Source organism: Leptopilina boulardi, unplaced genomic scaffold, assembly GCF_019393585.1.
Source record: "Leptopilina boulardi isolate dan_hultmark-lab unplaced genomic scaffold, ZJU_Lbou_2.1 LbouV2_262, whole genome shotgun sequence".
Lineage (NCBI taxonomy): Eukaryota > Metazoa > Arthropoda > Insecta > Hymenoptera > Figitidae > Leptopilina > Leptopilina boulardi.
Window position 1 is genome coordinate 148,740 of NW_026137821.1, and position 15,956 is coordinate 164,695.

At 36.8% G+C, this 15,956-nt stretch overlaps 1 protein-coding gene across 1 annotated transcript; it reads left to right on the forward strand.

Moving 5' to 3' along the window:
* Positions 1–2,989: 2,989 nt before the first annotated feature.
* LOC127281050 (uncharacterized) lies at positions 2,990–12,102 on the forward strand. The gene is made up of 2 exons (XM_051304534.1): positions 2,990–3,350; positions 10,768–12,102. The coding sequence occupies exon 2, from the start codon at positions 10,782–10,784 to the stop codon at positions 12,060–12,062; it is 1,281 nt and encodes a 426-aa protein (XP_051160491.1). The 5' UTR covers positions 2,990–3,350; positions 10,768–10,781; the 3' UTR covers positions 12,063–12,102.
* Positions 12,103–15,956: the final 3,854 nt, after the last annotated feature.

The following is a 15,956-nucleotide window of genomic DNA, read 5'->3' on the forward strand; positions in this document are numbered from 1 at the left end:
GATTCTAATGGACAAAGCGTTGCAACGTCTTGTACAATATGTGTCAGGCCATGAATATTGTATGAGAGAAATTGCTCACCATAAAGATGTGCACAGGAATCTACGAAAGTTTCTAAAGATTCTTGACAGAATGGATATATATCGCGTGGAGTATCCTTCAGAATAAGTAGACGCATTACGCTATGTAATGTCATGAAATGAAGATAATGGTCCTCTGAAAAAATATCTTTTAGAATAGGGGCTGAAGTATACAGCAAAAATTGTCGACACTCAGTTGCTTTAAACTTTCCAAACTTACTGAACGCCTGTGGACGACGATTGAACTCTGAAGAACAATAAGATTGAAGCATTACCATTCTACCGTCAAGAATGTCTAATTTTCTTCCATTCAATTTCAATAATCGAAATCCAAAGTTGCCATGGATATGTGCAGACATCACTTTTTTACAAGCTCCCACCCAGACAAGATGCATAGGTTCGAAAGGAACTTGAGTAACCAAACCCAGTAAGCGAGATAGAGGACTTCCTCCCTTATGGTGATTACACAGCCCCACAAAAAAAAAAAAGTGTCGTGCGCGGCAGACCAGACTAGTCATTTCCCATGTATTTTGACGCGCTGCACACGAATCCGAAGTCCGTTTTGCTCCATCACGTCAGGATTTTTTTCTAACCTCCAAAAACCTGTCGGATTTTGAGAGGTAGGCTATTTTTTTTAAAATTGATGGATTTACTTCAAAATTGGTATCTAGGGGTTTTTTGGGTCGCTGATGACGAATTTGAAGTTAGATTTTCAAAATTCAAAATGGCGGCTCCAATATGGCGGATGAATTTTGTAAAAATTGATGGATTTACTTCAAACTTGGTATCTAGGGGTTTTTTGGGTCGCTGATTACGAATCTAAAGTTAGATTTTCAAAATTTAAAATGGCGGCTCCAATATGGCGGACGATATCGACCCTTCAAAGGTGATAATTCCGCCCTTACACACGAAACTAGGAGCAATTAAACAGTTTGTCAAAGCCTTAGATAAAAAAGGAAACTGTTTCAAATACCTGGAACAAAAGTTTCCAGAAATCTCTGATGCGAAACTAAAAGAAGGGGTTTTCGATGGACCACGTATTCGCAAATTGTTAAAAGATGAGCAATTTATCACCAAGATGAATAAAAAGGAGAAAGCCGCATGGCTTAGTTTTAAAGCAGTTGTCGAAAATTTTCTGGGTAATCACAAGAGTGAAAATTGGGAGCAAATAGTGATATGATTAAAACCTTTGGTAAGTTAGGATGCTTAATGAGCATAAAGTTGCATTACTTAGACTCGCATCGGGATCAATTCCCTGAAAATTTGGGAGATTACAGTGAAGAACAAGGAGAACGATTCCATCAAGATCTGAAAGAATTTGAGCGTCGTTATCAAGGAAGATGGGATGTAAATATGATGGCCGACTACTGTTGGATGCTGAAAAGGGATATTGTACCTGGAGGCACCAATTTGAAAAGAAAACCATTACACAAATCCTTTGAGGACAAAAGAGTGCGCTACCATAAAAAGACGTGAATACCTTACTTATGTATATAAGAATTTTCATTTCTAGTTTTGAAAATCTAACTTCAGATTCGTAATCAGCGACCCAAAAAACCCCTAGGTACCAAGTTTGAAGTAAATCCATCAATTTTTACAAAATTCGTCCGCCATATTGGAGCCGCCATTTTAAATTTTGAAAATCTAACTTCAGATTCGTAATCAGCGACCCAAAAAACCCCTAGATACCAAGTTTGAAGTAAATCCATCAACTTTTACAAAATTCGTCCGCCATATTGGAGCCGCCATTTTGAATTTTGAAAATCTAACTTCAAATTCGTCATCAGCGACCCAAAAAACCCCTAGATACCAATTTTGAAGTAAATCCATCAATTTTAAAAAAAATAGCCTACCTCTCAAAATCCGACAGGTTTTTGGAGGTTAGAAAAAAATCCTGACGTGATGGAGCAAAACGGACTTCGGATTCGTGTTCAGCGCGTCAAAATACATGGGAAATGACTAGTCTGGTCTGCCGCGCACGACACTTTTTTTTTTTTGTGGGGCTGTGTTATCATCTAACAAATTTTTGGACTGATCATCATTTCTAAGTTCGTGTCCAACGCCTTCGAAAATTGTAGTTCTTTCAAACCCCACTTCTGTACGATGTCCTTCTACTTTGCACTTAGAACAAGCTGAAGACGAATTATGACTGTAATGATTTAGCACTAAAGCCCTTGCCGGTGCATCGGCAATTAGGGATCGTCCATAAACTACGTAGCCAGCTTAGGGGGAGGGGGGGGGTCCAGCGAAAGTCTACGGTTGACTACGTGGGGGAGGGGAGGGGTTCAAGCCATGACTACGTAGTTTTATATCTTATTTTTCTTTTTTTTAAATAGCGCGGGTAATTTTAAATTCGAACCTACCTTCCCGAAGCGAGCCAAATCTAGGGAAATTGTCTCGAATCATGTTTTTCCCTTTACCCTTAAATTGCGTTCACAGCTTTCACTAGCCAAAGGAATAAAAAACATGATTGGTCGGTTCTACAAGAAAAATTGAACTTGCTGTTAGAAAGGACAAATCATGTTTTTTATTCCTTTGGCTATAGTAAAAGCTATGATCGAACCTTTACTGTTTGTCGGCATGTTTATGTTTACATCCGAGCTCAAGTTTAAACTTGAAACGCCGGCATCTCCACGTGAACTTATTCTATTCATTATTTTGTAAAAGTGCAATTTTTATCGAAATATAAATGTCGCTATATCATAAATTATTCGAAGCGTATAAAAAGTGTTATAGTGGAGAATTTTCAAAGTTGAAAATACAGAATGATGTTAATGAGATGTGGAAATGTCTAAAACAGGATAAATTGACATTAACTGAAAATACCGAGAAAAAAATAAAAGAGTTGTTGCAATTGTAACGAACCAGTTTGTTACTAAAATAATATTCGCTGCCCTTCCGGGTGATTTTCCCAAACAATATATAATTTAAATTTGAATACTTTTCCCGCGCTATTGCCAACTTAAATATGCTTAAGTGGTACGCGTGAAAATTAGCAGACGACAAACGCACATGTGTCCGGCGACCGGAAATTAATATTCAGAGAGAGAATAGCGTTCTCCCAGTTCAGTCGTGCTAATCGAAATTATTATATTAATAGTTGTCTCTGTGAAAACTTAATAATTGTTAATGAATTTATAAGAGAAATCCAAGAATAAATAAAGAATACATAAAAATATTATAAGCGCAATATTCTTTCGACTGGGATAAAATAATAATAATTCATAAAAGAACCATAGCGCAAATTTCTATTTCCACACAAAGAAATCAAGGTAAGTCCAATTTGATTATTCCTTTTTTGAAGTGGTTATATTCTTAATTAAATACTCTCTCAACCGTCATAAATAATGATCAATAGTTACATTTGCTAGTCCCGGAAAGTTCTTAACTTTGTGCCATCCGTATAAGTCGGACTCCATTCTTAAAATTAATTCTTATATGGTTTGCCACAATTTTTGGCGCCCAACGTAGTTTTTTCTAATCAAGCCAAAAATTGTAATTTTTATTACAATTTTTGGCGCCCAACGTGTGTTAATTGGCGAATTAACATATTCACTAATTAAGCCAAAAATTGTAATTTTTATCACAATTTTTGGCGCCCAACGTGTTCAAAAAAAAAAGTTTTTTTTTGGAAAGCCAAAAATCGTGCTTTTTTGCACAATTTTTGGCACCCAACGTGTTTTTGTGAAAATTTTTCTTTCTTTGTGGAAAGCCAAAGATCGTGCCTTTTGCACAATTTTTGGCGCCCAACGTGTTCTTATAGAAAATTTTTGGAAAGTTAAGAATCGTGCCTTTTTGCCACAATTTTTGACACCCAAAATGTTTTTTTTATAAAAGAAAAATTACAAAATTAACGAAAAATCAAGTTTTAAAATAACCTAAAAATCGCCATGTGCTCGACACTTCTCTCGCGCGAAATTAATTGTGTTATAAATTAAAACTTTAAAAATAAATCATTTCCAATATTTTTTTTTATTTTCAAAAAATATATATGAAATAAAAACTCCTAAAAAGAATTTTTCTGGATTGGCAATTGTGACTATATATATATATATACTCGTACGCATTTACAAAAAGTCTCCGCGAGTTGAGAACCGCTCTCTCGCAAGGTCATAGCCTATAGAGACTACAGTATATTCGCTTCTCTCTCTCACTGCTGTAGAATTGTCGACTCTCTTTTTTATACATTTTCGCTTATTCGCCTATGCTACGCTTTGTATTTATATTATTTCTACGCATTGCTAATTGCTTCGCTTTATAATTTTTTAATTTTTATGCCAAATAACATGCTTCGCTTTATATTTTTTAATTATTTTTGCGCTTTATTTAAATAAACAAATAATGTAATTTTCATCATTATTAGCTGAACAAATTACTTCTGCTTACTGCGCATGAACATTATTTCAATTTCAAATGTCTTTTTACATGACAATTATTACAAAATGGTATTTTTACAATTTAAACAATATCTTTTGTGAACAATTTTTCTTTATTGAATGTTAATTACTCTGAAACATTGGATAATGACTACCATGGAAATAAATTCCATTATTTAATTTCCAAATATATTGAAATTTTTTTTGCTTTTCAAGTCACATTATCTCCAACTTGAATAGCAAAACCAAAACAATAATATACAAGTAGTCATACGCAATCAACGATTTTTGCTGGTTTTAATCAAAAATTTTTTTTTTATTGAATTAAATTAAATTTAATTTAATTAATTATTAAAAAAAAAAAAAACAAATTGTTATAAAAAATTTTTTTTTATTTTTTATTTTAAAAAAAAAAAAAAAAGAAAAAAGAAAAAAAGAAGATTTTTTTTTCTCTCTCTTCTTCAATAAACAATTTGTTTTATCAAAATAAAAATCAATCAATGTTTTCTTTTTATTAACAGTTAATTATGACCAGGAAAAGTCATAAAGACAAAATTACAAATAATATTCAAACTCGTTCTCAAACGGAAGCATTCAAAAAATCAAATAAAATGATCAGAACACCAGAAACTAATAAAAGCGAATCGGTTAACCCTAACCAACCCCCCTCACCAACTGAAAGTCTTAGCTCAATTGCTAACGTTTTCGAAGAAGAGAATTTCGAAAACGATAGCACAGCTATGACTCAAGATACATCTACCACATTACCTAATACAACAGGAGCAATTTTAAAAACATCATTTCAGCGCCGCGGTCGAAAACCTAAATCAGCAAAAACACCAATTACAACAACACAATTAAAAACATTTTATTCACGTTTTGAAAATTTAACGTCTACTCAAATAGACGAAAATAATAAATTTAAAAAACAGATTCAGCAATTGTTCGAACGCCATCTTGAAGATTCGCAACAACAAATGCTTAATCTATACAATGATAATCACCGCGAAATAAATGCGCTAAGATTAGAAACTAATAATTCTATGGAAAAACTTCGCGTCGAAATTGCAGATAACATTAGGGATCTCACAACAAAGGTGTCACAACTCCAAACGAAACATGCGCAATCTCCATGGCATGATTCTCGTTGGGAATATGACGTCAGTGGCGATCACATCGCGCTAAAAACTTGCTTACCTCCCACTTCAACCACTAATACGGTTACATTTACAGGTATCACCTCGAGTACAACTCAACGTGCAACAACAGTTACAGCGCAAATGTACCCCCACTCTCGTGCACAACACCTTCGCGACAAGTCCCTCCTGCTAATCGTACTTTGCAATTTTCTGAACCAACAAATTCTATATCACAAGGAAATTCTAATCCAAATTATTCAAACAATCGCGAATTAAACAACCCTCCTGTAAATATAGCCCTTAATGCTTCTTCCGCGCATCGAACACAAGTTCCAAATTTGCATAAAATTATCAAATCCTGGGAACTAAAATTTCCTGGAAAGTTAGATGCTAACGAATTTCTCGACGAATTCGAAAGAAAAATGAACGCATCAGCAATAGATCCTGATGACGCGCTTCCAATTTTTTCTCAAACCTTAAATGAAACAGCTTATTCTTGGTTTAACATGTTTCGTCACAAACGGACAACATGGACCGAATTTTCAAGATCGTTCCGCAAAACTTTCAGCGATGTAAATGATGACAATCAAATTCTCAATAAAATACACCGCGCGGTACAATTAGAAAATGAACCGGGAATGGACTTTGTTTTAAAATTAGGTGCACTTTACAGTAAATTGAGAAATAAAATTCCAGAAAGTAATCAGCTTGATAAAATTTATTTAAGCCTTCATTCTGAATTAATTTCCCTTTTCGATCGCGATAGCTTTTCGACTTACGAAGAACTCTTAGACCAGATACGCAAATATCAAGAGAAAATCGAATTCATGCAACAATCAAACAAGTTACGCGAACAAGACTCTAAACGGTCCCGTAATTCGCGCAACAAAAATCAATTAAATGCAATTGATTCGCAAACATCTCAATCTAAAACCCCTTCCGTCGAACCTATCGAAACCGAAACTAGCGTTGAAACAAAACCAAAGCAAGCGAAAAAAGGTAAACAAAAAGCGAAACCCAAACCTGAACAAAATTTAAACAAAATTGACATGTACAAAAAACAATTTGAGTCACTAAAACAAAAATTAAATATTAATGATACAGACAATTCTAAGCCATATAAATCGAAAAATGCAGTAATTGCCCCCACCACTTCTTCGTCTTCTCATCGGTCGCGCAAACGCTCAACTTCTACCTCTTCTAGCTCCTCAGGCTCCGCCTCGTCGCAGAAAGGGGGGGAAAAGCGTAGATCGCCTGCGCACAAAAAACATGACAAGCACGAAAAGTCACGAAACTATAACGGTCGTGGAAACGGTCGAGGCGGCAATAACCAAAATAATCGTGGACGCGGTTACAAAAATGGATGGAATGGTACCGGTCGCGGTTGGAACTACAACCATGATTACTACCATAACTCCCCCCACTCTTCGCAGTATTGCCAGCTTGACTGCCAGTGCAGCGCGCAACCTATGCGGCCATCTTTTCCTCCGCATGCGCCTCCACAGCAACCAATGCAGCCACCTTGGCACGGTAATTATAACCGCGACTTCCCACCAAATTTCGGTCAAAATGCGCCTAATGATTCTCAACCAAAAAACGGCAGAGATGCCAGGAGAGATTAGATCTCCCTGGCGAAATATCAATAAATTCAAGCGATAAATTACCGAAAATTATAAAAATAAATAATCCTGACGAGATTAATACACGTTCAAACTCAGAGAGCATTCCTATCGCTAAAGAATCAACGTATAATCCTCAAATAGCATCAACGCTAAATAAAGCGCATGCAAGTAGGATTGATACTAGTGATTCTGAAAACGATTACGACGATTGCTTCTATTCTGAATCCGAGACGGAGTACTACGATTCTGAGGAAGATTGCCCCTCCACAGTAGGCGCGCGCATATCTTCACTCAAATCATTGCCCTTGGCAAATCAGTCAAACAATTTATTTACATTGACTGATAAAACTAAGCCCAAAGTACACAAAGGGCCCGCATTGCCCTCACCGCCTCAGGAACGATGTACAATTTCCACTACAATTAAAATCGGTAATGAAAAAATAATCGCGCTTCTTGACACAGGTAGTGATCGTACCTTTATGTCAGGAGATCTTTATGATAAAATTAAAAATTTAGCTAACGGCGATCCGATTAAGGATGCAATAACGCGCGCTGGCGTACAACTCGCACAACGCGACCACGTAGCCGCGCCTCGTCATTCGGTAAAATTCAATATAGAGTTAGGTAATTGCCATGGTGAATTATGGTTTGCTGTTCTCGACGGCCTAACCACACCAGTAATATTAGGCATGGACTTTATAATTAGTTGGCAAGTTGTCATTGACGCATGCCAAGGTTATTGGTCCATGAAAGGGTCATCTCTTCGACACCCTTTAGGCTCCCGTTCTAATACGCGCAGCTTCCTAAATTCTGCTCAATTAATTGAATTAACTACAGAACAAAGAAAAATATTAGATGAGTTCTTAGATGATAAATTATCGAAATTTATTTCTGGGACCGGTGTTACTGATTTAACCACGCATGTGATCGAACTCACCGATCCCACACCTTTTAAATTAAAACCTTATCGCCGCAGCTTAGAAGCAAATAAAATAATAAACGATCAAATTGATAAATATTTAGATAAAAAGTTTATAATCAGAAGCAATGGACGCTTCGCTAGCCCGGTAGTGCTCACTTATCGTAAGGATGGCAGGCCCAGAGTATGCATGGATTTCCGAATGTTAAATAAAAACACAAAGAAATCAGCTTACCCTCTGCCACGCATGGATACGATACTTGACGCATTATCCGAGGCCAATGTTATTAGCACTATAGACTTGACCGATGCGTTTCACCACATTCCTATTGACCCGAAGTCGCGCGAGTATACCGCCTTCGTTGTCCCTGGTCGTGGGCAGTTCGAATGGGTCAGAATGCCCTTCGGACTCACAAACGCGCCGGCCACCTTTCAAGCGCTAACCGATCGACTAAAAGAAAAATTTATAGAGTATATTCGTGCTAATAATTTACCGGAACGTTACTCTGAACAAGTTCATGCTTATCTCGACGATTGGATCATAATATCCAAAACTTTCGAAGAACACATTCTGCTTCTTGACATAGTCCTTACTATTTTAAAAGAAGCAGGATTGTCTATTAATCGCGAAAAATCGTACTTCGCCAAATCGTCGGTAGAATATTTAGGTTTCATCCTTGACAAAGACGGATTAAAGCCTAACCCCAAGCGTGTTGAACCGATCCTCGAGCGCACAACTCCACGAAACCGTAAAGAGTTGCGCCGGTTCAATGGTTCGGTAAACTGGTATCACCGCCACTTGCGCAATATAGCAAAAGTGCAGGGACCGCTCAATAAACTAGCGAGTCCTAAGGTACCTTGGAACTGGACCGAAGAACACGAGACCGCGTTCATAGAAGTCAAAGAATCTTTGAAAAAGGCTTTGCCTTTAGTCGCGCCTAAACCTGGTTTACCATTTTTCTTATATACTGATGCAAGCGACACCGGTATTGGTGCCATTTTGACACAGCAAGATGGAGAAAAAGAATACTTAATCACATGCTTAAGCAGACCTTTAAGAGGTGCTGAATTAAATTACACCACCACAGAAAAGGAATGCTTAGCTGTGATCTTTGCTATCAAAAAGCTCCGCTGTTACCTAGAATGCGCTGAATTTACTGTGATCACAGATCATTCCAGTTTAATTTGGTTGCAAGGCCTTAAAGACCCAAAAGGTAGGCTTGCGCGATGGGCTCTCGAGTTATCCGCAAACAATGTCAAAATCGAACATAGAAAAGGTACGACCAATGAAGCGCCTGATACTCTTTCAAGACTTTACGAAGACGTTACACTTGACGAAAATTCCACAGAATTAAATCTCATTCAAAATAACGCCTGGTACAATAGTATGTTAGAAAAAGTTCAGAAAGATCCGACGCGCAATGAAAGATATAAAATTGACTCGAACAATCAATTATATTACTTTAAACCTAATCTGGTTAAAGAAACCATAGGCGATAATAACGCCTGGAAGAAAATCCTTAAGGAAAATGAAATTTTACCAATCATTACGGAGCATCATTGTACTCCTCAATCTGCGCATCAGGGAATTAATAAAACTTATCTCTCTATAATAAACCATTTTTATTGGCCCGGAATGCGTGAAGATATCAAGCGTTTTGTTAATGAATGCGAAATTTGCCTAAAGTGTAAACCGAAGAATTCTTCACCACAAGGCTTAATTTATCCGCGCAAAATTACAGAACCTTGGGAAACAGTGTCTCTCGATATTGTAGGTCCCTTACCTCGATCGAAATCAGGTAAAAATTATATTCTAGTCTGTGAAGATACATATACTCGTTATATAGACTGCTTCGCGCTTTCCAAAGCAGACGGTCCTAAAATCGTTAAATCTTTAAGCACCCTCGTTAACCGATGGGGAGCGCCTAGAATAGTCATCACCGATAACGGTACAGAATTTGTGAATCGCAATGTTACATCATTTTTACAAAAAATTGGCTCGTTACAACGAACTACACCCGTTTATCACCCTCAGGCAAACCCTGTCGAGCGCATAAACCGTAATTTAAAAACGATGTTAGCAAGTCTTCTTGGTGAGAATCAGCGCGAATGGGATATTTTACTCGAAGATATCCAATTCGCCTATAACACCACAGTCCACACCTCCCTTGGTGTCACGCCAGCTTTCTTAAATTTTGCTCGTGAACCACGACGGATAGGTGAACCGCTACGCGACACAAACACTGACATTAACCTAGATGAAACAATTCACACTTGGTTAGATCGTATGAAACACATAGACGCCTTACGCACAAAAGTTGAACAATTTATGATTAAAGCTAGCAAAAAGCAAGGTAAATTATACAATAAAAATCGAAAGAATAATATTGACTTTCAACTTGGAGATTTAGTGTTCTATCCCAATAATACATTATCCAACGCGACTCGTGGTTATAGTTCTAAGCTTGCTCCTCGTTATAAAGGACCTGCCATAATTACTGAGAAGTTATCTCCCATGGTGGTCATTATCAACGATAATAATGGTAAAAGACTTGGTAAATATCATGTCAACGACCTAAAGCCTGCACGAAAAAATTTACGATCGCGATCTACGATGTAAAATTTATTTTTAGATCTGTCAATCAACATGGACAAGGCAGAAAGAGTCATTGAGGATCCATCATCGGCAACATTGCCGAAAATTCCCGTTTTGCGCATACAGTTGACCTCTGAAAGGTCAAGCGATGCCATCATCACCAGCGAATCCAGTGACTTAGTCGCAGTCAATAGGGCAGATTTTGAGGCCCTATTGTCAGAGCGAAGCCATTTGATGGAAAAGTTGGCTGCAACGCGCAAGGAATTATCGATTCTGGAGGAGGATACTAGACCTAGTGCTACTCCTACATCAAGATTTGAGGCCGATCTCGGGGACCAATACAAAGCCCTCCTAGATCTATTAAAAGAGCGCCACGATCTCTCTGCCCAAATCGCCAAGATTACTGAGGAATCTGATGATCTTCGTGCCAATTGCGCAAGGATGAAAAAAGACTTGAAATCTTACGAAGAGGATTACCATCACTTATCGGAGGATTATTCCTACCAAGAGGATTACAGCAACCGTTTGCGTGAATTGTTCCACCGAACAGTGTCGGAGGTTTATCATGCGCATGCCAATTTACGCGAGCCAAAACTTCGACCAAAAGTGCCAGAAGGATGCCTTAATTGCGGAATACCAGGGCATAGCTTCCGCTCTTGTCACAAAAAATACTCAGGTAAATTTTGCCAAGTCTGCGCGCATCCTGATTTCACAACCAAAGAATGTCCCTGGCCACACTATCCAAACGCATTCACCAGCATCCCCGAAAATCGCAGATGCAAGTCATGCTGGCAACCTAAAAATTTGCCTAATCCACACTGCGTTGACTGTCGAAGACGGATGATCGCTGAAGGTATCATCAAGCGCAACAAATTAGCGCAAGAATTGGAAAATTCGGCACCCAAGCAGCAATCCATCGACGAACCAAATTCCAGAGACCAAGCCTCTACTTCAGCTCCAAGAAGCGCAGCAGCTTCACAAACAGGAGAAGTACATGTGTCGTCCATCGCTATTAATAATTCAAGAAGTGACATATCTATACAGTCACTTCCTTCAACATCCAAGGCTAGAGCACCTCGATCTAACCAAGAGACTGAACCGGTAGATTCAACTGCGCCATCCAAATTTGAGCCACCACTCGACCAAGAGACCGCCGCTAAATTGGCCGCTTTACCAATCAGTGGTCACTCACGTATTGCGCAAAACTTCATCTCTCCACGCGAATCAGAGGAAGATAATATCACTCTGTGGGCGAATCTCAAGGACGCCTTAGGAATTGGTTTAGACAAGGACGATGAGAAAGAACCAAATTCTTTCCCCTTTACGCGCTAGATGTTTTGTAGCATCAGTCAAGTCGCACTTAAAAAAAAAATTTTTTTATTTTATTTTCATTATTTCTATTTTTTTATATTATTAATAGTTAGACATTAGTCTTTATAGTTACAACCGTCGCTTAATCTTTTTCTTTTCATAGTTATTATGCGACAAAGTATTATGTAGAATTAAACAAAATACTCATTTTTTTATTATTATAATTATAATTTCTTTTTATTTACTTTTGAATAGCAGTATTACTATTAGTTAATCAAAGCTATCATTCCAAAGTGCCAATTGCGCCAAAAAAAAAAAAAAAAAAAATATATATATATCGTTAAAAATTTATATATTTTTGTACTTAATTGTTAAAATGTTTAAATATGAACGAAAACTACCTCAACGTTGTATGAGCAATCGCTTCGATAGAAAATAAAAATTCATGTTCAATACTTCTACTTATTATTTCATAGTATCACTGTTCGAAGAAGCGCTATGGTTCCAAAATGACAGTTGAGAGATACAATTATTTAATCTTTACCTAAAGTTTTATTTTTTAAATTTGTTTGACATAATTGTTTAATTAAAATACTTTCTTACTTTCATTTAGCATTTAAAACTTTTTAAAAAGGCTATATAACCAGATTCAGTGGAATGGTTGATTGGACCTCACAAATCGCAGAGGAAAAATTACTCGCAACGGCAGTTAAGAAAGGGGGATTGTAACGAACCAGTTTGTTACTAAAATAATATTCGCTGCCCTTCCGGGTGATTTTCCCAAACAATATATAATTTAAATTTGAATACTTTTCCCGCGCTATTGCCAACTTAAATATGCTTAAGTGGTACGCGTGAAAATTAGCAGACGACAAACGCACATGTGTCCGGCGACCGGAAATTAATATTCAGAGAGAGAATAGCGTTCTCCCAGTTCAGTCGTGCTAATCGAAATTATTATATTAATAGTTGTCTCTGTGAAAACTTAATAATTGTTAATGAATTTATAAGAGAAATCCAAGAATAAATAAAGAATACATAAAAATATTATAAGCGCAATATTCTTTCGACTGGGATAAAATAATAATAATTCATAAAAGAACCATAGCGCAAATTTCTATTTCCACACAAAGAAATCAAGGTAAGTCCAATTTGATTATTCCTTTTTTGAAGTGGTTATATTCTTAATTAAATACTCTCTCAACCGTCATAAATAATGATCAATAGTTACATTTGCTAGTCCCGGAAAGTTCTTAACTTTGTGCCATCCGTATAAGTCGGACCCCATTCTTAAAATTAATTCTTATATGGTTTGCCACACAATTAAAACTTACCGACGTTTGAATGTAAAAAATATATCTTATACTTTTCTTTTTTTTGCAATTTGTTTTTTTATATTAGATTCGAGAGGCACCAGGAAGGCCCCGGCTTGAAAATAATCAGCCAGAGTTGCTGAAGGCTATAATTGACATCGCGACATTTGGCGGAGGTGCTGACAATCGCCGACGCACAGAATTAGTAAGAAGTTGCACGACCTTGACAGACTTGCATAAGGAACTTGAAGCTCAAGGTTTTACTTTATCACGGAGTGGTGCTTATCTTAGACTTCTTCCTAGAAACTCTCGTACAGCAGAGGGAAAAAAGCATGTCATCACTGTGCCAGTGAAGCTATGCAGGGCGCAAGCAGATGCAAGAAAAGAGCATTTTGACGGGAAATTTTGTACCGCTTCAATAAAGTAATTAATCATTTACTATAAATTGATACTATTTTACATGTTTAGCTACAATACTATTTTCCTTTACAGGTCTGTAGAGCAATTAATATCAATATTAGGTGATAAACAAGTAGGCGTTATCTCCCAGGATGACAAAAGCAGGGTACCTCTTGGTCTAACTGCCGCAAAAAATCAGGCACCTATTCTAATGCATCTAGAATACAAGATAAAATTGCCAGACCACGATTGGGTGGTAGCCTCTAAACATAAACTAATACCTAGTGTTTATGCAGGTATTAAAATCAAAAATGGCAAAATTGGCGATCCTAAGACAGTGACTTATTCTGGGCCCACGTATATTTCGATTCGTAGTGCGAAACATTCATCTAGCACTGCAGAATCACATGCTTTTGATTTTCAGAAACTTATGAATTTAAAATCTTTTAACGATATTCTTTATGGTAAAATCAGTTTAAATGCAAAAATTCGTTAAATAAAAAAGTCGATTTTAGTTAAATTATTTTTTTCTTTCAGCCGGAGAACAAATTAAGCCTGTGATTGTAATACTGTGCGATGGTGGACCTGATGAAAATCCCCGCTACCAAAAAGTAATTTCACATGCGGTACACCATTTTCAAGTTTACAATCTAGATGCACTTTTTTTAATAACTAATGCTCCTGGGAGAAGTGCGTACAATCGCGTTGAAAGGCGTATGGCGCCTTTAAGCCGGGAATTATCTGGGTTAATACTCCCTCATGATCATTTTGGGACGCACCTTCATAATAATATTGTAGTTGACAAAACCTTGGAGTTAAAAAATTTCGAATTTGCTGGAGAGACACTGGCCAATGTATGGAGTAATTTGATTATCGATGGGTACCCGGTACACGCGGAGTACATCAAGCCAGAATGTAGTGCTGCTCAAAGTCCAAATACTGTATCACCTGAATGGTATAGTGTGCATGTGCAAGAGAGCCAATACTTTTTACAGGTTTAAGTCCACATATATCTTAAAATATATATTGTTTTTCATCTTTAATTAAGAAACAAAATTTATAAACTTATTTTAATAATTGCAGATCGTTAAGTGCGCTGATGAAAGCTGCTGTGGCGAGTGGAGAAGTAATATAAAAGATGTTCTTCCCATGAGTAATGGTTTTCTACCACCGCCTTTTCCTTTGCGTAGGACAGATCAAGGAAAACTCATCATTCCTCCCCCCGAAGATGTCAAGGAAAGTGATAGTTTTCCGGACCTTTGCCTACGCCAGTCTATTGGATTAAAACCTGTCACTACAACAGCTTCTCCTATTCCATACGATTTTTACTGTCCTTCAGTGCGTTATGAAATCGAAGGTATAAATTAAAGAATCATTAGACACACAGCCGAAAAAAAGTCATAACCTAAGTCCGTCATTTTGACTGTATTTATAAATATAAACAATTTGTAAATTTTTCTTAATTTTCAGGAAGAACATGTGATTTTTGTGGTGCTTATTTTGCATCCAAAAAGCAAAAAGGCATCCACAGTAAAGCCGTACATGGTCGTAGCACCAGCGCTTGTGAAAAACAGCGTGTAAACAAATTAATCACAAAGCGGGGAACAGAAGTATTATGTGAAATCGGTACTTTAGAGCCCGTAATAGAGTGGCTTGAAGAAGAAGAGATTCAAATAGGCTCGCTTGATGTTCCTAATGACGAATCAGACGAAAATGTATTTCCGGTCATAACTGACCTACATGATTGGTTGATCTCATTATTTACAGAAGATTTTTCTTAAATATTTATATTTAAATTAAAAATATTAGTCATTTAAGTGATTTTTTATGTTGATGTTGAAGATTTAACATTTTATTCAATTTTATTTCATGTTCAAACGAAAAAAAGATTAATAAAGTTCATGTTAAAAGATACGTTTGTTGCTATATGCAAAAATGAAAAAAAAATGTGTTTTAATTGACATGTTTCTATTTATACTATGTTTTTATGAATAAAAATGCATTTTTATAAAATTGAAAAAACTACGTTCTACTGGACGGGGGGGGGGGTAAACCGAAAACTACGCTGGTCTACGTGGGGGGAGGGAGGGGTCAAAAAGTGACAAATTTGAGACTACGTAGTTTATGGACGATCCCTTAAACACCGTATATTTACACACAGATTTCGACCATTTATTGTTATTCCGCCTTCTTCGCGAATTGT